The sequence below is a fragment of the Ranitomeya imitator genome, chromosome 1 (assembly GCF_032444005.1).
Source record: "Ranitomeya imitator isolate aRanImi1 chromosome 1, aRanImi1.pri, whole genome shotgun sequence".
Taxonomy (NCBI): Eukaryota; Metazoa; Chordata; class Amphibia; order Anura; family Dendrobatidae; genus Ranitomeya; species Ranitomeya imitator.
This window is the reverse complement of record NC_091282.1, coordinates 251,066,321-251,091,387: the sequence shown is the minus strand read 5'-3', so window position 1 is coordinate 251,091,387 and position 25,067 is coordinate 251,066,321. Positions and strand designations below refer to the sequence as shown.

At 41.4% G+C, this 25,067-nt stretch overlaps 1 protein-coding gene across 1 annotated transcript in view; it reads right to left on the bottom strand.

Moving 5' to 3' along the window:
- MLXIP (MLX interacting protein) overlaps positions 1-25,067 on the bottom strand; it is a 107,167-nt gene that overhangs the window by 3,891 nt on the left and 78,209 nt on the right. Inside the window, exons 8-16 of the mRNA XM_069755524.1 lie at positions 18,027-18,130; positions 16,324-16,918; positions 12,009-12,130; positions 11,382-11,562; positions 4,927-5,030; positions 3,009-3,110; positions 2,014-2,141; positions 1,202-1,325; positions 41-170 (exon numbers count right to left, since the gene is read on the bottom strand). Of these exons, the coding sequence (XP_069611625.1) occupies positions 41-170; positions 1,202-1,325; positions 2,014-2,141; positions 3,009-3,110; positions 4,927-5,030; positions 11,382-11,562; positions 12,009-12,130; positions 16,324-16,918; positions 18,027-18,130 (1,590 nt within the window). The remainder of the gene's footprint in view (positions 1-40; positions 171-1,201; positions 1,326-2,013; positions 2,142-3,008; positions 3,111-4,926; positions 5,031-11,381; positions 11,563-12,008; positions 12,131-16,323; positions 16,919-18,026; positions 18,131-25,067) is intronic.

Sequence of the window (25,067 nt, the reverse complement as noted above, 5' to 3'; positions counted from 1 at the left end):
ACAATCCGTACGCATGTACAAGGGGCATTACAGTACTTACTGGGCCTCAAAGCCGGGAGAGAGCAATGTAACTCTAGCCATTCTACAGTGGTACTGTATAACTCATCGATGTTGGTGGTAGATACCATCTCATTGAAAGAGTCAAACAATGGTTTGATAATGATGCTGAACTGGATTGGTAATTTCAGTTAAGGAGTATAACACATGAGCACCATTCTATATTATAAATCCAGCTCTTGGTCACAGTCATGAAGATCTGCATCTCCCCATGCTTTAATTTACTTCTAAGTAGCCATATCAGTTGGTATGTGGTCATCTACTAGGACATTATCTATCCCGAGTGCTGAATTCACAGCTACACTGCTCAGTACAGCTGTACAACGGCCTCCATGATTCTAAATATGTGGCACAGAGATAGACCCTGCTCTCCTGGGTTTGCCAGGTATAGGAGACATCATAGAGGCTAATCTCTATTTCTGTTTCCTCATGTACACACATGACCACTTATTTTGACATTTCACCTGACATGACATGTAGTCCGTACCTAGCACAATCATTTGTGGCATCCTATTTCTACTAGGAACTGGTGGGCAATCAAACATTAACTAAGTGACAAGGGAGCATCAGTAACACACCATAATGTAAGAAATAATCACATAAAAAATGCATTAATTGCTCTCATTGTTTAACTATCAGGAAAATACAGGAAGTTATTAAAAAAAACATCTCTAGAATTTTTTTTTTTTTTTTGCAGCATTTCTACATCTTCTGCTGATCACTCATAACCACCTAAAATTCCACCCCTTAACAGATTGCAGAGGTCCACCCCTTTTCTTGTGTTATATCTGCATTTAGACTGGGGGAGGCTTCTGCTGACATGAAGAGGAAAGAACATAGCCCAGATACACACAGAAAGGATTTATATTTCTCAATTTTAACTATAATATGAGACAACAAATGGATCAGCGAAAATAAGGCAACTAAGGATGGAAGTTCTTTGATATTTTAATTTTTGGTTGTAAATTTTTCTGTGTTAAGTGTTACTTTGTTTTTGTGGAGAAACAAATTATATCAAACACCAGGTATATGATGTTTTGATTCCGAGGCTGAATATTCTAGCTCTGAAATCAAATTATATTTTATCTATTTTATCTTGACACTTTCATAAAACACACTGCTCGAAAAACACCAAAAAGGATACAATCCAGAACTTCCAGTTTTCAAGTGTTCTGCTTTTCACATACTTATCAAACAGATCCCTTATGTGATCAACCCTTTGAGGAGTGACCGGTACCCCAGTGGCAGGAAGTTGCTCTTGATAGGAACTGAAAAAAAACAGCAAGTTTATTAAAACTTATACCTTCTTATAAACATACAAAAGAAAACATAAAAATAAACAACAAATCTTTATTATCTGTCTCATTCAATATTACATTTATTTTGTTCGGCTCAACCCTACGCCATTTTCTCTCTTCACTTCAGAGACATGTAGACCCTTAAACCGGAAATTAATATTCTGACCAACAGGGGTGGTCCAGACTCAAATGTCAGTGGTTTCGGATGTCCAGACAAAAGGGATGTCATATGGACTTGAACAAAAACAACCGATTTCCAGCATTTACTGCAAACTAGAAAGGCGATAGAATTTTGTGCCAGAGTTCCAGGAAGGTTGCGTCAGATGATTAAAGTCAGGATGGTGCCAAATGAGTTTAGGGTGCTCTATATAGAATATCTATGGTTATTGGCGCTCCTGTGTTCTCCATGAGAGCGCCACTACCAGACATCTCTAGCAGCTTGCCTCAAGGAAAACAAATGGATTCAGTCCAAAATCGGACATGTTGGATCATCATCTCCCCTGACAATCATCTGTTCCAAGACCCCATACCCATTGTCGTCCAGACCCATCAATATCGCAGGGGTTTAGTCGATATTAGAACAAGGTGTACGGGGGCGTCAGTGGAATTTAGCACTATGCAGGATACTGATTTGTCCAAATATTACAGACATACAAACCTGATGGCAAGATGCAACTCTTCCACCTCTTCCCTGAGTCGCCTGGTTTCTTCTAACACTTGAGTCCTCTCTTGCTGAAGTTTGGCAATATACTCAACAGTTTTCTGTAGGGTAATTGCATGGCTAATCTGTCGGAAAAGTCCAAAAAGTCATGATGAATCATAATCGTGCTATGCTGCAAAGACATGAGACTTAACATAATAGATTACAGTTTGGTATTGTTTCTTCAGGGAGTAGCTAGAGAAAGGGGTGCTATGTGTCCAGATGTTTGGAGCTGGTGTTGTAAGGGAGATGGGCATGTCAGAGACTGAACCAAAGAGACATTAGGACATTCTACCTTGGTTAGCCCGTTACCTTGCTGGATTAAGGCAATGAACTGTATTTTTGCCCTGGCTTGGATTTCTTTAAAAATACTGTCTGGGTCTTGGATTTCTTTAAAAATACTTTATCAAAGTACCTTTAGGATAAACGGTCAACGTCTGATTGCTTGGAGCTGCACTGCTGAGACCCCCATTGATCTGGAGAACTGGGAATGGAGCAGTTGTAACGTAACCTCACTGCATCTCAATTCCCAAAAAGGATATTGGGACCCCCATCCTTGGTGGGTTTCTCTGCGGTCAGGTTCCCCACCAATCTTAAATGTATCACTTATCCTGTAGATAAGTCATATGCGCTTAGTATAAGATCTAGATATCCTGACAAATTAGAGCAGGGTTATGTCTCATGTATTACTTTTAACATGATAATTAGCAAGGTGCCAGATTATCCTGCAGAATGCAAGTTTTGGTCTCCATCACAGTATCCACGGGGACTGACCTCCTTCGATAGAGAGTTTGGTAAATGCACTTTAGGAAGACAAGCGCATATATGTTTTCTTTAACTGTCTGGTGGAACGTATTATAGATGTCCATTGTAGTCATTGTAGTCGAACATTACACCACACAAACCCTAGAAGAGGCCATAAAGTGAAGATTAAATGCAGCCGATTCATTTACCGGTTTGTTGCTTGAGGACACAAAACTGTTCAGTGTGTTGAAGGCAAGCTTTATATTAAACCTCCTCTTCTGTTCTGCAGAAATATGCTTCAACCTTTGAGTCTGTAAAATAATTGGTTTGAAAGAACCATAAAATTGTGAATTTCACTAAGGAAGCAATATAAGGGATTAACAGAAAGACGGATTGATGGCGGGCTAGGTAATTGGTCATAAATAGTTATAAATACAGTCATCACACTAAAACCTCCTACAGTGAACTGAAGAATCTAGATTACCTTATGGCAATGGCACGTATCACGGTGGGGTTGGGGATTTAGGCAGAAAGTGACCAATCAGTTCTTGAAGTTGATGTGTTGAAAGCAGAACAAAAATAGGCAAGTTGTGGAATATGAGTAAGGCCTCTTTCACACTTCAGTCTTTCAGCTCCTGTCACAATCCGTCCTTTTTTGAGAATGCAGGATCCTGCATTTTCTCATAGACTTGTAATAGCGACGGATTGTGACGGATGGCCATCCGTTTCATCCGTCTTTCACTGGATCCTGCATTAAAAAAAAAAACTGGCCGTCGGGTAGAGAAAACGTTCAGAGGAACGTTTTCTCTGCACGTCGGAAAATCGGTCAGCGACGCATCCTGCGCTGCCCGTCACTGGCTACAATAGTAGCCTATGGGCGCAGGATGCGTCGCTGCCTGTGAAAAGCAGGAATCCAGTGACGGGTCCCGTCTTTTCAAAGAGAGCATGCGTGGAAGAAGAAGAATTTCCAGTCAGGGAAATTCTCTCTCTCTTTTTACTATTGATGCTGCCTATGCAGCATCAATAGTAACAAGATATAATGTTAAATATTTAAAAAAAAAATTTTTGCAATATTCTCACCTACCGACATTCCCGCGCAGCGTCACCGATGTTTCCCAGCAGCTAGCGCTACTTCCTAGTAATACATTGCAAACACTCGCGAGATTTCGCAATGTATTACTAGGAACGCTAGCTGCCGGGAGCATCGCTGCGCGGGAACGCCGGTAGGTGAGAATACTGCGTTTTATTTTTTTAACCTGGTTTATGTTGTGTATGCGTTTTCGCAGCGGAAAACCGCTGCGAAGACACATACACAACAGGTGCACATAGCCTCGACGGGTCCGTCAGAAAGACGGGCCCAGTGCACACGTTTTCCACAATCTGCACAGGATCCGTCATTTCAACGTCTTGTATGATCCTGTGCAGATTTGGAAGATGGACGTGTGATAGAAGCCCAACTCTAACAACGCCCAAATTGTGATTGCTAAAGGCAAATGGACACACTATTCTTCCACTTTGCTAGAAGCATATGCCAGGAGTTTTTCCTAAACATATGCTTTGAGTAGGCCCTCAATCTCCAGATGGAGGCCAAAAGTGTACTGTATTGTCCTGCTTCTGGCTGGTAAGTGTCTGGATACAGCAGATTGTGCCATTTTGTACAGGATCATTGCAAAAAACAAAACCACAACACTCATATGGTGTGGTTTAATTTTTTTTTTATTTTGCAATACATCCCCATGGTGAACAGATGCCTTCATACCCATCAAGGTTGTGGCCATTGTTTGATGGAAACCTGTAGTGCAAAACATGTTTTGAGGGGTCTGGCCTAAACTCGGTGGTTAATACCTTCCAAAACTGAACCAAGACAAATGAAAAACAAAATTCAGAATAAAAAATGGTGCGTAGACACCCACGAGCGCGTGGACACACGGACAGACTTGTAGGTCCTGACAGAGAAAGACTGCAAGTAGAGAGCTAGCAAAGCCGAAAAATATACTGGACAACTATATCATTATATATTATATTTATTTTTTTTAAATGAAAATATTGGCTTCACAACGACCTTATTCCGACCGGTATGCTCATGACAATGTGTTGATTATAAAACAAACTCTGTCTCTACCCTACCTTGAGTGCAGAGCTTTGATGGTCAGTGGTGGTTTTTCCTGAGCTATGCGGTGGACTGAGGCTGTGTTCAGATGCACATGGTGATCCTTGCCTCGAATCTCGGCCTGAAAACGTCAAAACACAATTTGCGATAAAGAAATAAGCATACAGACAGATAGAAAAACATGATCATTAAAAACCAACAGCATTATTTTTCTGTTGAGGAGGAAAGAGATCCCGGATGTCTAACATTTCCAATATGTTGAATATGGAGCTCAAATATAAAGATCTCTCAGTGGATATATATATATATATATATATATATATATATATATATATATATATATATATATATATATATATATATATATATATATATACACATATATATGTGTATATATGTGTGTGTGTGTGTGTGTGTGTGTGTGTGTGTGTGTCCGGGATTGGCATCTGCACCGTCGCAGCTACAGCCACAGAATTTTGCACAGTCACAAGTCTGGACCCCGAGAGCGTCATAGGCTATGTTGTGAGGTGGAAATTTAACCCCGCGCTTTCCAATTCACCAAACAATTTTGCCCCTATCTACATAATGGGGAAAAAGTGAAAGGAAAAGTGTTGAAGGCAAATTGACAGCTGCCAGATGTGAACAAGGGGGACTTACAGAATGAGAGCGATGGCGCCAAAGAGTATATACCATACAGTTGCTAAGGTGGGGCCCCCGACATGGGATACTCACCACACACGGGGATATGAACACACAAAATGTGCCACACACTACCACGTGCTTAAACACATATACTACCCTCAGCACACATTTCACCACACATACACCAACCTCGCCACATAAAAGTCGAAACACAAAAGTCGACACTCAAATCTCGCCACGCGCAAAACTCGCCACATGCAAAACTCGCCACACGTGCAAAACTCACCTCATGGAAAACTCACCACACGCAAAACTTGCATACGCGGAAAAATTGCCACATGCACAAAAGTTGCAACACATGCAAAAGTTGCCTCACACAAAACTTGCACATACTCAAAACGCACCACACAAAATTCGCCACACGCAAAACTCGCCATGCGCAAAACTTGCTGCACACAACTTGCTACACTAACCTGTCACATGAAACTCGACACACAAAAAGTTGCTACACGCATGTCGCTACACAAAACTCATCTCACAAAAGATGCCACATACATGTCCCCACACGCAACTCACACACACAACTTGACACATGAAACTCGCTCTAAAACACACACAAGTCTGGTATGATCCTTCAAAAATAAAAATCTGATTAATAAGCAGACAAACTACAAGAGCAACAAATGTACCATATAGGAAATACGGCAGCTGTCAGTCACATGACCTGTCTATTATGTGTATGTGTGAGCTAATATATACTGCCAGGGGGAGGGCTTCCTGTTGGCTGGGGATTTATCAGGCTGCCAATTTAGCTTACAAATACTGAGGTAAAAATACTGACCAAATAACGTGTGAACGAGGTCTAATACAGGAGGAGATGAGACACATATATACAGTCATGGCCAAAAGTATTGACACCCCTGCAATTCTGTCAGATAATACTCCTTTTCTTCCTGAAAATGATTGCAAACACAAATTGTTTGGTATTATTATCTTCATTTAATTTGTCTTAAATAAAAAAACACAAAAAGAATTGTCCTAAAGCCAAATTGGATATAATTCCACACCAAACATAAAAATGGGGGTGGACAAAAGTATTGGCACTGTTCGAAAAATCATGTGATGCTTCTCTAATTTGTGTAATTAACAGCACCTGTAACTTACCTGTGGCACCTAACAGGTGTTGGCAATAACTAAATCACACTTGCAGCCAGTTAACATGGATTAAAGTTGACTCAACCTCTGTCCTGTGTCCTTGTGTGTACCACATTGAGCATGGAGAAAAGAAAGAAGACCAAAGAACTGTCTGAGAACTTGAGAAACCAAATTGTGAGGAAGCATGAGCAATCTCAAGGCTACAAGTCCATCTCCAAAGACCTGAATATTCCCGTGTCTACCGTGCGCAGTGTCATCAAGAAGTTTAAAGCCCATGGCAAGATTGTGCGGATGTTGGATAAAGAACCTCGACTAACATCTAAACAAGTTCAAACTTCCCTGCAGTCCGAGGGTACAACAGTGTCAACCTGTACTATCCGTCGGCATCTGAATGAAAAGGGACTGTATGGTAGGAGACCCAGGAAGACCAAAGTTCTTACCCCGAGACATAAAAAAGCCAGGCTGGAGATTGCCAAAACTTAACTGAAAAAGCCTAAAATGTTTTGGAAGAATGTTCTCTGGTCAGATGAGACAAAAGTAGAGCTTTCTGGGCAAAGGCATCAACATAGAGTTTACAGGAGAAAAAAAAAAAAGAGGCATTCAAAGAAAAGAACACGGTCCCTACAGTCAAACATGGCGGAGGTTCCCTGATGTTTTGGGGTTGCTTTGCTGCCTCTGGCACTGGACTGCTTGACCGTGTGCATGGCATTATGAAGTCTGAAGACTACCAACAAATTTTGCAGCATAATGTAGGGCCCAGTGTGAGAAAGCTGGGTCTCCCTCAGTGGTCATGGGTCTTCCAGCAGGACAATGACCCAAAACACACTTCAAAAAGCACTAGAAAATGGTTTGAGAGAAAGCACTGGAGACTTCTAAGGTGGCCAGCAATGAGTCCAGACCCGAATCCCATAGAACACCTGTGGAGAGATCTAAAAATGGCATTTTGGAGAAGGCACCCTTCAAATATCAGGGACCTGGAGCAGTTTGCCAAAGAAGAATGGTCTAAAATTCCAGCAGAGCATTGTAAGAAACTCATTGATGGTTACCGGAAGCAGTTGGTCGCAGTTATTTTGGCTAAAGGTTGTGCAACCAAGTATTAGGCTGAGGGTGCCAATACTTTTGTCTGGCCCATTTTTGGAGTTTTGTGTGAAATGATCAATGTTTTGCTTTATGCTTCATTCTCTTATGTGTTTTTTCATTTAAGACAAATTAAATGAAGATAATAATACCAAATAATTTGTGATTGCAATCATTTTCAGGAAGAAACTGAGTATTATCTGACAGAATTGCAGGGGTATCAATACTTTTGGCCATGACTGTACTATATACAGGGGAGATGACATACAGGTATATACAGGAGGAGATGACATACAGGTATATACTATATACAGGGGAGATGACACAGGTATATACTATATACAGAAGATGACACACATACTATATACAGGAGGAGATGACACAGGTATATACTATATACAGGAGATGACAGGTATATAGTATACACAGAAGAGATGACATACTGGTATACACTATATATAGGGGAGATGACACAGGTATATACTATATACAGAAGATGACACATACTATATACAGGAGGAGATGACACAGGTATATACTATATACAGGAGATGACAGGTATATAGTATATACAGAAGAGATGACATACTGGTATACACTATATACAGGAGGAGATGACATAGGTACAGTCATATAAAAAGGTTTGGGCACCCCTATTAATCTTAAGCTTAATGTTTTAAAAAAATTGGTTTTTTTGCAACAACTATTTCAGTTTCATGTATCTAATAACTGTTGGACACCGTAATGTTTCTGCCTTGAAATGAGGTTTATTGTACTAACAGAAAATGTGTAATCTGCCTTCAAACAAAATTTGACAGGTGCATAAGTATGGGCACCCTAATCATTTTCTTGTTGTAAATACTCCTACCTACTTTTTACTGACTTACTAAAGCACTTTTTTTGGTTTTCTAACCTCATTAAGCTTTGAACTTCATAGCCAGGTGTATGCAATCATGAGAAAAGCTACTTAAAGTGGCCACTTGCAAGTTGTTCTGTTTGAATCTCCTTTGAAGAGTGGCATCATGGGCTCCTCAAAACAACTGTCTAATGATTTGAAAACAAAGATTATTCAACATGGTTGTTCATGGGAAGGATACAAAAAGCTGTCTCGGAGACTTAACCTGTCAATTTCCACTGTGAGGAACATAGTTAGGAAATAGAAGAACACAGGTACAGTTCTTGTTAAGGTCAGAAGTGGCAGGCCAAGAAAAACATCAGAAAGGCAGAGAAGAAGAATGGTGAGATCAGTCAAGGACAATCCTCAGACCACCTCCAGAGAGCTGCAGCATCAACTTGCTGCAGATGGTGTCACTGTGCATCGGTCAACTATACAACGCACTTTGCACAAGGAGAAGCTGTATGGGAGAGTGATGCGAAAGAAGCCGTTTCTGCAAGCACGCCACAAACAGTCGGCTGAGATATGCAAAAGCACATTTGGAGAAGCCAATTTCTTTTTGGAAGAAGGTCCTGTGGACTGATGAAACCAAGATTGAGTTGCTTGGTCATACAAAAAGGAGTTATGCATGGTGGCCAAAAAACACAGCATTCCAAGAAAAACAATTGCTACCCACAGTAAAATTTGGTGGAGGTTCCATCATGCTTTGGGGCTGTGTGGCCAATGCCGGCACCGAGAATCTTTTTAAAGTTGAGGGGCGCATGGATTCCTTTAAGTATCAGCAGATTCATTCAGGCATTCATGCAGAGGAACAATTACACTGTTCTGGAATGGCCATCCCAGTCCCCAGACCTGAATATCATTGAACATCTGTGGGATCATTTGAAGAGGGTTGTCCATGCTCGGCGACCATCAAACTTAACTGAACTGGAATTGTTTTGTAAAGACGAATGGTCAAAAATACCTTCATCCAGGATCTAGGAACTCATTAAAAGCTGCAGGAAGCGACTAGAGGCTGTTATTTTTGCAAAAGGAGGATCTACTAAATATTAATGTCACTTTTCTGGTGGGGTGCCCATTCTTATGCACCTGTCAAATTTTGGTTGAATGCAGATTGCACATTTTCTGTTAGTACAATAAACCTCATTTCAAGGCAGAAACATTACTGTGTCCAACAGTTATTAGATATATGAAACTGAAATAGCTGTTGCAAAAAAAAACTTTTTATAAAACATTAAGCTTAAGATTAATAGCGGTGCCCAAGCTTTCATATAACTGTATATACAATATACAGGAGGAGATGACATACAGCAGGTATATACTATTTACAGGGGAGATGACATACAGGTATATACTATATACAGGAGGAGATGACAAGCATATATTATATACAGGAGGAGATGACATACAGGTATACTATATAAAAGAGGAGATGACACATAGGTGTATAGAGGAGGAGATGACATATAGCAGGTATATACTATTTACAGGGGAGAGGACATACAGGTATATACTATATACAGGAGATGACACAGCAGAACATGACAGAATGGGGGTGCAGGATGGGTGCAGCACATGACAGAATGGGGGCGCAGGATGGGTGCAGCACATGACAGAATGGGGGCGCAGGATGGGTGCAGCACATGACAGAATGGGGGCGCAGGATGAGAGCAGCACGTTACAGAATGGGGGTGCAGGGTGGGAACAGCATATGACAGAATGGAGGCACCGGGTGGGAGCAGCACATGACAGGATGGGGTCCAGGATGGGACCACCACATGACAGGATGGGGGCGCAGGATGGGAGCACTACATGACAGGATGGGGGCGCAGGATGGGAGCACTACATGACAGGATGCGGGCACCAGAAGAGTAGCACATGACAAGATGGAGGTGCAAAAAACAGGATGAGGGTGCAGGATGGGGGCTGCACATGACAGGAAGGGGGCGCATGATGGGAGCAGCACATACCAGGATGGAGACCATATACCAATATAAATGCTCGCCACCCGGGCGTAGAACGGGTTTAATAGCTAGTACTATATATAAGGGAGGTGACAAACATGTATACACTGAGGGGAAAATGAGAAGTGTGAGGTGAAAATGAGGGGTGTGAGGTGAAAATGAAAAGGTGTGAGTGCAAAATGAGAGGAGTGAGGGAAAATAGTGGAGTGATCGGAAAATGACACAAAATGACAAGTGTTAGGGGGAAATGAGAGGAGTGAGGGGGAAAATGAGAGGTGTAAGGGAGAAAATGAGAGATTTGAGGGAGAAAATGAGAGGCGTGATGGGAAAATAAGAGAAGTGAGGTGCTATAACTAACCACAGACATTTACTATGCCCAGGCAACGCCGGACTCTTCAAAAAAAAAAAAAAATAAATAAATAAAAAATAATATATATATATATATATATATATATATATATATATATATATATATATATATATATATATATATATATATATATATATATATATATATATATATATATATATATATATATATATATATAATTATGGTGATGTGAACGGAGCCTTACACCAGGTAGAGAACACAGCAACCTGTCTACACAGCGTACTAAGCCCCCACACACTCCGTGCATTAGGATGTCCATCATAGCTAAACAGACAACCAATATACAGAAAACTAACTGATCTGTTGCTATAAAATACATCACAGCATGGTTAATTCTTCTGCACTCACAGGATGAAGGCGAGGGCACAGTACTGCAGTTCTGTAATGGGGTCATCTCTCGCTTCACCAGGTTATCTTGACTTGGACTGGGAAAGAGCCTAGAAACAGCTGACTGGGACTTCTGATTCCCCTGAGATTTCTTTGCTGGTCCAACAAAAATACTCCCATGAAATTCTGACATCCCAGAGGTCTGTGAGATGGAGACATAGTAGTAAGTATAAGTTCTGCATACTGCTGATGTACTAACCAGCGTTAGCTTGCCGAAACTAAAAAGTATGCTATATTGGAGCGTGTGCGCATAGAGTCTTATAGGTGCAGTCGTACACACATCAGTTATGAAGAAGATACTTTAGGAAAACGCTGGCAGTTTTCACAGAAGATTCTTCTTTGATCTCTCTATTTTTGGCCTTTGGAAGGTTTTTTTTCCCCTTTAAAATGCTTTTTCCAGGTGGGTTCCAAGCAGAGTCTGCCTGTAAAAGACGCCGTGGGCACAGACCCTTAATCATGATCTATACCAATACACAATTTGCCGACTGGCTCAAATTTTAAATATGGCCGTCTGAACCCGGCCTAAAGATTTAGACGAGTCTAATAGTAGCAATGGTGACCGTTTATAATGGCCATGAACAGTCTTACTCCTGCGATTCCAGCTGGCGCGATGACTACATTGGACTGCGTAATCCTTGGTGCCAACAAGGTATCGGTCTTCAGCGAGGCAGGAGATACGATCACAGCTTGAGTCTGACCCGAAAAGTGCGCTGAAAGAGACACGAGTTGTCAGTCAACACCATGTAATACCTAGTGTACATAAATATACAAGTAAGAGGGGGCAAAGACAGACCACTGATATATTTAAGGGGGTATTTCAGTGTTCGGAAAAAAATTGTTGTCCACTGTGCAACCAAAAATGATACAATTTTGCAATATAATTTCCAAATGAATTACTTACGGGTCACGAGGTCGCTGCAGTTCTTACAGGAAGGAGACAAATTCCCTTATGCCATGTCCACAAGCTGCATTTTTTTAAATGCAAATTAAAAGCTGCTTTTTTACAGTAGCAGCAAAAGCTATGAGATTTCAGAAACCTCATGAACGCGCTTGATTGCTTTCTTCCTGACCGAATTGGAGAACTGCAGCATGTCAATTTTTTTCCAGAGTTTTTGCAACATTTTTTCATCCTCAGAAAGCAATGCTTAAGTGCAAAAAAAGCAGCAAAAACACTGCCATCAGTTTTTGCAGAATTTTTGATGAAAATAAAAGTAGGTACAGTGGGATGTGAAACCCATTTATTTTTGGGATTTTCCCAAGGTTAAACTATAATGCCTTGGTGTCCTCACATGAGCCTGGATCAGGGGTCCCCAACTCCAGGCCTCGAGGGCCGCCAACAGTGCAGGTTTTCAGGATTTCTTTAGTATTGCATCGGTGGTAATGTGATCATCTGCACAGGTGATGATTCCAACCCCTGTGCAATACTAAGGAAATCCTGAAAACCTGCACTGTTGGCGGCCCTCGAGGCCTGGAGTTGGGGACCACTGGCCTGGATGCTACAATTTGTATAGTTTATCGTAATTCAACTAATGATGTGTGAAAGTAAACAATGCCCGACCAAAATGTGAAGGTGATCAACGCCCTTCCAATGTTTTCAGTAAACAATGAGCGACCATTTCAACTTCCCCCACTGTCTTTACATTTCAAATGGTGTATTTTTTCATGCGCTCATAACCTTCGTTCATGGCTTCATACATGAATCCAGCTTTTTTTATTCAGACTATTCACTATTTATCCAAACTTTTTCCAGTAAATAACTTGATCAAATTGCCTTTTTTCCCCCCCAAATTTTTTTATTATGGTTTCATATACGTCTTGCACTTGTGACCTAACACCTTGCACTGTTTATGCTTGCAAGGTGGAAGCAAAGGTGAACTTTGTGATCTTAAAAAAGCAGCAAAATAAAAAAAATAAATAAAAAAGACATTTCATAGCTTCCTTTCAATATTAATCCACTTCTGACTTTGGCAGTTTTTGGTGCATTTTATCGAGCACAAAGTATCTCCTATATCACATTCGATAACCTATTCTCAATATCATTAATTCACAATTCCTCTATGTGATAATATGTGGTTAACCTATTGTCTCCTTCCCCACCATCTTGTAGAATGTAAGCCCGCAAGGGCAGGGTCGCCCCTCTGTACCAGTCCGTCATTGTTAGTTTGCTTACTGTAAGTGATATTTGTATTTTGATGTAACCCCTTCTCATGTACAGCGCCATGGAATCATTGGTGCTATATAAATAAAAATAATAATAGTGCCAATTTCTACAGGCTTAAACTGCAATACTACATGTCTACCACTAGGTGTCCTTGTTTACTTTTATATAGATATATTTTTTGCGTTACTTTATTTTGGGATGTCCACTGAGAAGCGAACCTTGAATTCTAGACAAAACTTACACTTAATGCAAAATAAAAATGAAGATACAGAATAAAAAATGCGAATTTCTTGTTGTGTTTACGTCTTGATTAAATGTTCGTTAAATGGCAATATATTATACTGGTGGGCAGTATAGGAGTTGATTTTACTAGTGTAAACTATCTATTTTCATCCATGTTCTGCAAATTGAAATTCTGGTTTGGCTTTTATCCCAAGGCTCGTTAAAGCAGGTCAGCAGGATTTTGCCAAGTTAACTATAGACATTATGTCCACAAGGAGAACTGTTACGTAACCCTTAGATCCCATCTATGATATTGGCTTTATTTTAGGAGCCAGCCACTTACATATTATATTTTTCATTGTCCTCATGGATAGCTGGGAATTATAGGACAGCGCACTCAACTTATTCCTGTACCCCAATTCGGGTGAGCGCCCCTATTTTCACATTAGACTATTATTCTGGCTACTGATAGAGCTGCCTTTACATTACACCTGTGCTTTTAGCTGGAACATATTCAGGTTTGATCACCATTACTGGTGGTGAAGCGCCACACTATTAAACATTAAAATGGAAAAATCACTGGATAAAACTAACGCCTAAAAATCTTGGGGTATAGGAGGGGGCGTAATTCCACAGTAAAGTGAACCGACGCAACCGATGCCAGGCAGCTGCTCATTGAGGCAGTGTAGACTGTGGAATATGGGGCGCAGTTCTGCACCCTGGGGTACAAGCTCATCAAATGGAGCAGGAACCCAGAAACACCGTCACAGACTTTAAAAATATATATTGAAAGTCAATTCAAAGGTATATAGACTAAAGTGTGCGTTTTATTATTTAGTCTACTGACTTAAACTGTAACAAGAAGGTATCCATTGTGTCTAGTGGGGGGTGGGGGAGCTTAGAAAGGGATTCTTTATTGTAGAAGCAGCAACAACATAGATCTCTCTGCCAGCGGAAGTAGTGACTTAAATGTTTATGCTCCAACCTTTAACTAATTGTTATCTAGCCACGTGATAGGTGATAAATGTATGATTGCAGAGTCTGATTGCTGCAACCCCCGCTGTTCACGAGGATGGGGGTCCTACAGTCACCTGTGTGAGTGGAGCAAGTGTGAGCTTCATTTTATTTCTCTACTTACAGATATAGTGGAGAGCGACGTCTTAGTTGAAGCCGCCTGATGAATGAACAGGTTACTTCTTTTAACTGCTTCATGGTTTACAATTCCTGAAGTGGTTAATAGTCAAAACCACAAACGTGCACAGCAATGTCCTTTTTACCTTGCTGTGCATTATGTTCATGTTTTGTGTAACTTTCAGGCGGATGTCAGATAGAATCTGCCGGAAAAAGACGTCGTGTGCACATACCCTTGGATGAGTACATGGTTCTAGTTTTTTTGTTTTTTTTTATTCCAATATTATTATGTTCCTAGGAAGTGACTTGGTGCTTTTAAAAGAGGTTGTCCGATTTCTATAACGCCCTTTATACCATATCTATCTTTAAGCCCTGATCACTTTTGGAATGTGCTTTATTATGGAATTTTCTGCTGATCCTGCGAATCTCTGTTTTGTTTTTGAGGCGATTCTCAAACAGGACATCAGTGGACCCTACAGTGATTTTCCCGTAACTTCCATTAAGCCCCCTGAAACACTGTGGTCACTTACCATAGCTTCTTTCACTGCTGTCCCCTGATGACATCCTGTTTCAGTTACAGGATTGGGGGTTGATGGGGGAAGTGACCACGGCTGCTGTTCTCGCCATCAGCATCTTCAATGGCAACAGCCACATTTCTGTCCCTGCCGAAATCTCTACTTCTAACACCATCCACTCTCTCCCAAAAACTAATCAAAATCAGGGGGTGGCGATAGAAGCAGGGCAAGTGACAGCATTGCTGCCCTTTAAAAGCAGGGTGAGCAAATCTTCAATCACCGCACCTGATGACTGTTCATTTCAGAGATAGAAAGAAAAAAGGTGTCTGAAGCAAAGACTCAATCGTAAAAACAGTGCATCATCAGGGGATAGCAGTGATAAAAGCTATGGTAAGCCACCCCTGATGACATCCTATTTCGGAGCAGTAATGGGGAGGTGACAGAATCGTAGGAAAGCGGAGTGCAGGTCCATCCTCCTGTGATGTCCCATTTGAGACTGCCTTCAAATTAAGCCATCACAAGAAGTGAAGGAAAAACAGAATAGCAGTATAGGGAATTTTATAATAAAGCAAATTACAAAAGTGGTTATGGCTTAAAAGACAGATATTTATAAGGGCATTATATATATTAGACCAACCCTTTTACATTGCTCTAAAACAGGGTTCAGAAACCGGTGAGCCAACAGAGCAAAGCCTGACAGCCGCTCGATACCTGGCCCCTCCTCGAAAATGATATGGTCAACCTGTAGTCCCACATGTATAATTTTCACAGAACGTGAAGGTAAGCAGTAATGGTGTAGGGACAATTGCAAGAACTGAACATTTGCTTTTCGTTCATATTCCCAGAAATGCGCCAATGCTGTAAATAATCTTACCAGGAGTAAAAAGTAAAGAGACAGTCTCTGGCTGGGGCGCAGGCACAATCTTCTGAGGCTGCTTCTTCTTGGCTCCAGAGCTGGAGATGGCATAGTATGTACTAGAATGAGGGGCATTGTGCTGAGCCACCCCTGCGGGTTGCAGTGAAATGTTACAAGGCACTTGTTGCTGAGTAGCAAGAATGAGGTTCTGGCTCTGGCTGAAGGTAGTTGCAGAAGGATTATGAGTCAGTGTGGCAGAGGCCGTGTGCGTGATCACGGTGGAGTTACACACGTGGAACTTATCACTGTCCGGGCTAGCAAAGGAAGGCTGGGGTGTCAGGCGAGGATTTGGAGGCACGGCTGGTGGAGCAGAAGGGGTCTGGAAATTCGTCACTGGAGGTGGAAAAACAGGGACAAAACCGTGCTGATTGCTTATCGCAGTCTCTGAGTTAAACTTGACTGGCCCATGGACGGCGGAGATGCTGCCTAGACTGGACGCTCGCTCCCTTCTCGATTCAGGTACTCGAGGAAGGATGGAAGGAGGACCTGGACACGGGATTAACTCCTCATCAAGATTCACTGGTGCAAGGGTGCTTGATGGTAATATAGGAGGCTGTAAGAAAAAGGTTGGGAGAATAGAAACATTTACTAGAAAATTCAGCACCAATATCCTGCAACATAAGGCTGCGTCCACACCACCGTATTTTCGGTAAGAGTGCAGTAAGTGGAAAAACTGGAAGCATTAGGACTAAAGTTGGTTAATTGAACAGCCCTACTGAGCTTTTTGGGTTTTTTTAACCACAAAATGTTTTAGGGGAAATAAAATTGCAGACTCTTACGTTTTGGATGAGATTCGCCTATTCAAGTATATGGGTGCAAAAAAAATAAAAATATATAACTGGATTCCATAAAAATTAACTGTATAGCATCTGATGTTTACGACTACGTTACCATTATCATTATACCTAGGAAACTGGATTTGGTATTGTGGATTTATAAAAACAAATACAATATGCATTCCAAACGGATGACGGGACAGATGTAAAATAGTTTACTTTTTTGGGGATAAAAAACAATTACGTTTTTTATATGCTGGTGTGAATTTAGCCTTACGTTATATATTTTTCCCTGGAGAATTTAATATCCGCATAATAAACAAAACCCTTGCCAAAATGTCTATCCTCTATGATACTAGGCCTGAAAGTCTCACCCTTAGGCCTCGCTCACATCTGTGAACAAAAAAAAAACAAACAAAAAAAAAAACACACACAAGCTACGATTTTCATCCAGAAAAGTAGGACGAGTGCCATAGGAGTGCAATGCGATTTTATTCTCGCCTAGCACCCATATCACATCCGTATGCAATTCGTTTTTTTCTCTGCAACGATTATTCTACAAATCATTTACAGTGTTCTATGCTGCAGAACGGCAATGTATCCATAGAAATCGGACAGCATACGGATGGTCCATGTGCCATCCATTCTTTTTTTCTCGCATTGACGAGTCTCGTCCGATATCCGCGGCCACTCGCAGCATGCTGCAATTTTTTTCTCATCTAGATTCCAGCTGAGAAAAGCTCGAAGATGATCTCAAACTCACTGAATAACATTAGCGCAAGTATAAAACGTGATTTTTTTTCTCGCATTGTACTCTCCAATTTTACACGCAAGTGGGTGCAAGGTCTAAGGATGCGGAACAAATGCAGACGAGAGATATCTTACCGCCTGATTACAGGAGCGCAACGCAGGGTCAGGCAGTGGGACGGCAGGCACAGAAGACGAAGAACTGAACAAAGTGGATGACAGGGATTTGGAAGAAAAAATATCTGGAAAAAAACAAACAAATTGACAAATTATTAGTTTACACTTTTAAGTTACATGGGACAATCATTTTTATTGACAATAAGTAAAGTTTTTGTAAAAATGTATTGGCAGAATACACAGGCAAGGTTTCCTCCAATTTTATAAAGGGAAACGGTCACATGAAAAAATGCTATTAACCTGCAGATCTGGGGTTAATCTGCAAGTTAATAGCACTGAGTATCTGCCCAGCACTTGCAGTTAGACCTCTGCTGCCGGGAGGAAATTAACTTTATTCCCCCCGGCAGCTTTAGGGGTTCAGTCACTGCTCTGTGTATAGAGAGCGGCAGCTGTAACGGCTCCCCCGGCACGGACCGACAGCAGCTCAGCATTAGGGTCGGCAGTTACAGCCGCCGCTCTCTATGCACAGAGTGGTACATGAACCCATGCCAGCGCCGCCCCGTGACCAAACACTGCTGGAGGGTATAAAGTTCTAAAGGCCTGCATGCTCATCCATGCAATGTTATGGTCAGCATTGCATTGTTCCTGGAATCAAGGCAGATTGACAAGGAGAATGGTAACATCTAATGGTCATCTTGGTCATGTACTTGCACACTAACATCGTCCTGTCAGTGCCGATCCCTTATCAAACAGAATAAGGAATTAATTTATTCATATAGTTCCAGGATGTGTAAGAGGAATACCACAAGTAAATTTACATTTACTTATTGATTTTTTTTTTATTTTTTAAAGCCCCTATATAGATCTCTCAACTCTTAGGCCCAAAAAAGAAACCCTCCCATCCTCATCTTGGGCCCCTTGTAGGATGATACCCCCTCTGCATTACAATATTTCTTCTCCTCACTGATAGCATTGAAAAAGCGGAGCATTGTCAATTTCTTCAAAATTCCCCTTCACTTTTGGTACCAAAACCGCACATATGGAGCATAAACCACATCGGTTTTCCTATTCTCCCTCATTCATGAAACTCCAGGGATACTTATTGACCCTACTTGTCATGTGTATGTATTCATTTATTTAGGACTTAAACCAATATGTTTTTACTAGAAAATCCTCCAAATTCATTAATAACGTTGAGGGGAAAAAAAAAAATCTTCCGAATTTATTTATTTATTTTTTTAACTGAAAAAGGAATTTCACAAGATCTGACAAGCTCTACTAAACTTCATTCCAAAATCAGCGTTGTGAAGTCTAAGCAACCCGCTAATAAGTCATGAAATTCTTGCCGACACTGCACGTGTGTTGGGGAAGTTCATGAAGAGAAGAGTCACCGGCAGGACTGGTTTAAGGTTTAACTCATCAAGATTCGCCCAGCGCCTTTTCCTCCTCATCAGACAATTATGAGTCTTGTTTTACTTCCTCCTTTCCAGTGTTTACCAGCGTTGATTTAAAAAGGTAGTTTTGTTCTTATTGTTTCCAACTGTTACAGGCTGCGTTTCTATACCCTTGACAGGAACGTTACCCACAATATGTGATGGAACAGCGACCTAGACAGTTGCACCGACTGCTTGGATAGAAACCGTGAGGTCAAAACCTACCTTGTAAAATAATCATGGTAAACACATGAGAGATAAAGGAAATGAGAGTGTCTGTAACATGAACCACGGAATTGTTGGGAAAGAGCCCTACATTCATCTAGGCCACTTCAGTGCAAGATGGCTCAGGCCCAAGATTCAGCATTAGAAAAGGACCTTTCCAGCCGCTAATCTTCTGAAACGATCAACACTAAAAGGTCAGCCTTCTGTGCTGTGTACTAATAAGAAATTGACTATAGACATGAAAAATATTGAGACTGTTGCAGGTTTTAGCAGAATCAATAGCACTCAGACATTCTAGGACTAAACACGGTTTTACTTTATCTGTATCACCACAACATGCAGGATACAGAGAACACTGACAAGTCAAAAGCAGTCGTGTGGTACAGTGGTCACAAACTTAACCCTAATGAAGAGGGCCAGAGTCCTTGAAACGTGTTGGCTGGCTGACTAGCTGTATTAGCACCCCTGTCCTCTTTAGCCCCGTAGCTTGGTGACGTCACCAGTAGCTCCGCCAACCCCCTCCGACCGCTACCTCAGTGCTCCTGGGGCATGTGAGGTCTCGCAGTCGCATGGCTCCTGCCGCAACTCTCTCCTTAACCCACCGCTCTGCCACAGCGGTAAACCTAGCGGTGGCTCATATTTTTCCAGAACCGCTTCCCTCCGCACTCAGCATCACAGTGAGTACAGTCTAATTTTATGTTCACGCAGCATTTGTGACACATTAGTGCTTCAACACACTAGGGGAGTATTTCGTCTCATCTAAACATATGGGCAATTATTTCTAATCGCAGTAACCCGTGTCAGCCAAACACCTGACGGTCATCTTAGTACCTATAACCAAACGGAACCCTGCGCTACTCCCAGCAGCAGAGAAAACCAGACCACATTTATTCATAATCATACCTATAATAAAAGGTTGTATACTTATTTAAGCAGGGGCATTCACTAAAAACCTCTGAAGAATAAGTAACAGTGGTCATCACGATACCAGCATCAATTGCAGATACATAGGAATCACGTTTCTTCATTGCACATTTCCATTCAATACCTGCGTGAGTATATATTATAAATCTATATAGTTTCACTATATTCACCAATACAAACATTGGTAGCACTTTAAGGACCCATCACAACATCCACTGCATAGCCAATAATTATTCATTAAGTAAGTGCACTCTTATTCATTTATCTATCCATTTTACTCCATTATACAGATTTTTTATTTCATTGTTCGTTTTTGTAGACAGCACAGGTGAATACCATTTTCCTTGTACAATATATTCTACAGGTCCACACAGAACCGGTCGTAATCACAAGCAGCACTCTACATTAAGTATTTGTTCCCCCACCAGGAACCATCAGGAGCGCCAGTGCTTTTTGCTTTCTTTTTTAGTGCTCACAAACTTAATGCAGTCACCACTAAACATAAGCCTGCAGCTGTTGTGTGTTCCAACAGTAAAGTCTGCAGAAAAGGTAAAGGTATGGAAAAGAAAAAAGGATCTCTCTGCTGCCGAAAAGCATCAAATAGTGCAATGCCTTGGACAAGGCATGAAAACATTAGATATTTCCAGAAAACTTAAGAGAGATCATCGTACGGTTACGAGATTTGTGGCTGAATCTGACCACAGAAGTGTTCGTGCTGATAAAGGCATAATGAGGACGGTTTCTGCCAAGCAAGTTCATCGGATTAAGAGAGCAGCTGCTAAAAAGCCATTACAAACCAGCAAACAGTTATTTGAAGCTGCTGGTGCCTCTGGAGTCTCTCAAACCTCAAGGTGTAGGATCCGTCAAAAGCTTGCTGTGGTGCATAAACCTACTATTCTGCCACCCCTAAACAGTGTTCACAAGCAGAAATGGTTGCAGTGGGCCCAGACATACATGAAGACTAATTTACTGATACTTGTTTACTGATGAGTGTCGAGCAATCTTGGATGGTCCAGATAGATGGAGTAGTGGATGGTTGGTGGATGGCCACCATGTCCCAACAAGGCTGCGACATCAGCAAGGACGTGGAGGAGTCACATTTTGGGCCGGAATCATGGGGAAACAGCTGGTAGGACCCTTTAATATTCCTGAAGGTGTAAAAATGACCTCTGCAAAGTATATAGAGTTTCTGACTGACAACTTTGTTCCGTGGTATAAAAAGCAGAAACGTGCCTTCAGGAGCAAAATCATCTTCATGCATGACAATGCACCATCTCATGCTGCAAAGAAAACCTCTGAGTCATTGGCTGCTATGGGCATAAAAGGAGATAAACTCATGGTGTGGCCACCATCTTCCCCTGACCTCAACTCTATAGAGAACCTTTGGAGTATCATCCAGCACAAGATCTATGCGGGTGGGAGGCAGTTCACATCAAAACAGCGGCTCTGGGAGGCTATTCTGACTTCATGCAAAGAAATACAAGCAGAAACTCTCCAAAAACCCACAAGTTCAATGGATGCAAGAATTATGAAGGTGATATCAAAGAAGGGGTCCTATGTTAACATGTAACTTGGCCTGTTAGGATGTTTTGGAGTTAAATAGCTTTCTTGTTCAGTGAATGTGACCTCCTAATGCTGCAAATTCCACAAATGAGCATTTTCAAACATATCAAATGTATAGAAATTCTACTGTGCCTAATAATTTGGAACAGTGCATTTTGAGTTTTTATTCATCTTGGAGATTATACTGTTATCATTGGGAGGTTTCTTCAATAAAATTCGATGTATACTCTAACGGGTGATGACTTATTAGACTGACTGTCATTTGCACCGACCATTTAGGAAAATCCGAGAAAAATGTCATTTGCATAATAATAATAATTTGGAACATGGTGTACATCAGCACCATTTGTAGAATGCAATTTTATTTTGTTAACGTTTTATGACGTTTAAACCCTTAGTGACAGAGCCAATTTGGTACTTAATGACCAGGCCAATTTTTAGAATTCTGACCACTGTCACTTTATGAGGTTATAACTCTGGAACGCTTTAACGGATCCCGCTGATTCTGAGACTCTTTTTTCGTGACATATTGTACTTCATGTTAGTGGTAACATTTCTTCAGTATTACTTGCGGTTATTTATGAAAAAAATGTAAATATGGCAAAAAAATTTTTTAAATTTTGCAGTTTTCAAACTTTGTATATTTATGCACTTAAATCAGAGAGATATGTCACACAAAATAGTTAATAAGTAACATTTACCACATATCTACTTTACATCAGCACAATTTTGGAAACAATTTTTTTTTTTAGTTAGGAAATTATAAGGGTTAAAAGTTGACTAGCGATTTCTCATTTTTCCAACAAAATTTACAAAACTTTTTTTTTTTTTTTTTTTTTTTTTTAGGGACCATCTCACATTTAAAGTCACTTTGAGGGGTGTACATGACAGCAAATACCCAAACTTGACACCATTCTAAAAACTGCACCCCTCAAGGTGCTCAAAACCACATTCAAGAAGTTTATTAACCCTTTACGTGCTTCACAGGAACTGAAACAATGTGGAAGGAAAAAAATGAACATTTAATTTTTTTTGCAAACATTTTACTTCAGAAGCAATTTTTTTTTTATTTTCAGTGTGAAAAGAGAAAATGAACTACAAATTTTGTTGTGCAATTTCTCCTGAATACGACCCCATATGTGGGGGTAAACCACTGTTTGGGTGCACGGCAGTGCTTGGAAGAGAAGGAGCACCATTTGACTTTTTGAGCGCAAAATTAGCTGTCACGTTTGGAGACCCCCTGATGTACCTAAACAGTGGAAACCCCAACCCTAACCCCAACACACCCCTAACCTCAAACCTAACCCTAATCCCAATACACCCCTAACCTTAATGCCAACCCTAACCTTAACCCTAATCCCAAACGTAACCCTAATGCCAACCCTAACCCTAATCCAAACCCTAATCCCAACCCTAATCCTAACTTTAGCCCCAACCCTAACCCTAACTTTAGCCCCAACCCTAGCCCTAACTTTAGCCCCAACCCTAGCCCTAACTTTAGCCCCAACCCTAACTTTAGCCCAAGTCCTCTAGTTGCCGGCCGGCAGATCATGACGGGCGTACTGCGCATGCATGCACCCGCCATTTTCTTACCGGAGGAAGCCGGCGGCCAGGAAGGGACGCAGGAGGACCCAGGGACACCGGTAAGTATAACAGGGTCCCCGATCCACCCATTTCTCTGTCCTCTGATGTGCGATCACATCAGAGGGCAGAGAATGACATCGCTTTTTTTTTTTTTTTTTTTTTGCGGCCGCCGGTAAAGTTAATTACCGGCGATCGCAAAACAGGTGTCGGTAAAAACCGACCCCAAAGATCTTCCGCCATTTTTTTGGCGGAACAAGATGGTGGCGCCCATCGGGAGCCACAAGGAGCACCGGGGGAGACGGGTGAGTATCGGGGGCGATCAGGGACCCCATTTCTCTGTCCTCTGATGTGCGATCACATCGGAGGACAGAGAAATTAAATGGAAAATCGCGTTTTTTTGGGGGGGTTTTGCGACCGCCGGTAAATGGTTAATTACCGGTGATCGCAACTCGGGTTCAGTAAAACCCCCCCGAATCATGTTCTCTGGGGTCTCTGCTACCCTCGGCAACCAAGACCCCAGAGAAAATCCGACTCTGGGGGGCGCTATTCACTTTTTCCATAGCGCCGTTAATTAACGGCCGCCGTTAAAAGGCGTTTTGGCGGTCGTTAAGGGGTTAAAAATGCAGTAGGAAGTTTACAAAAAAAAATTGAGGAACCTATCCAGGTCTGAGGTGACTTTAGGGGTGCTAGATATTGGAAAAACCCCAAAAGTGACACTTAAAAACAGCACCCACCCCCACCCCCCCAACATATTAAAAATCAGGTAGTTTATTTTCCCTTCAGGTGATTTTCAGAAGTTAACGCAAAGTGACATGACAACAATGAAAAAGTGCATGTTTACCACCTAAATGTCGCTAACTTCTGAACAGACCGCTATAGCGGCAGACTAACACTGCCATTTGGCCGTGAATTGCCATCGCTAACATCAGGGCCACACAATCATGATGTCAAGGTGCCGATGGGGTTAAAGAGAGAGCCCCCACACCGTTAACCATTTATATGATGTAGTCCCTATTGACAGCAGCATTAAGGCGTTAAACAGATATGGACGGTGCAAACACTGATCATGGCTGTTGCACCAAGTTGTCAGCTATCGTGTACAGCCGACAGCTGCTGGATTCTCACATGTATGGGGATGCGATTCTCTTATATCTCAGGTCAGTAAAAAGATGTACTGGGGTTATTAAGGGTTTAAGCCATTTCTTGCTGCACTTTATGGCTGCTACATTATATTTAGGTTGTATTTCCACAGCTCCCTTACAACAGGGCATAGTGCATACTGCTGTGCTATTCTACCTAGTAAATATAGACAGAACCAAGGGAAAAAACAAAA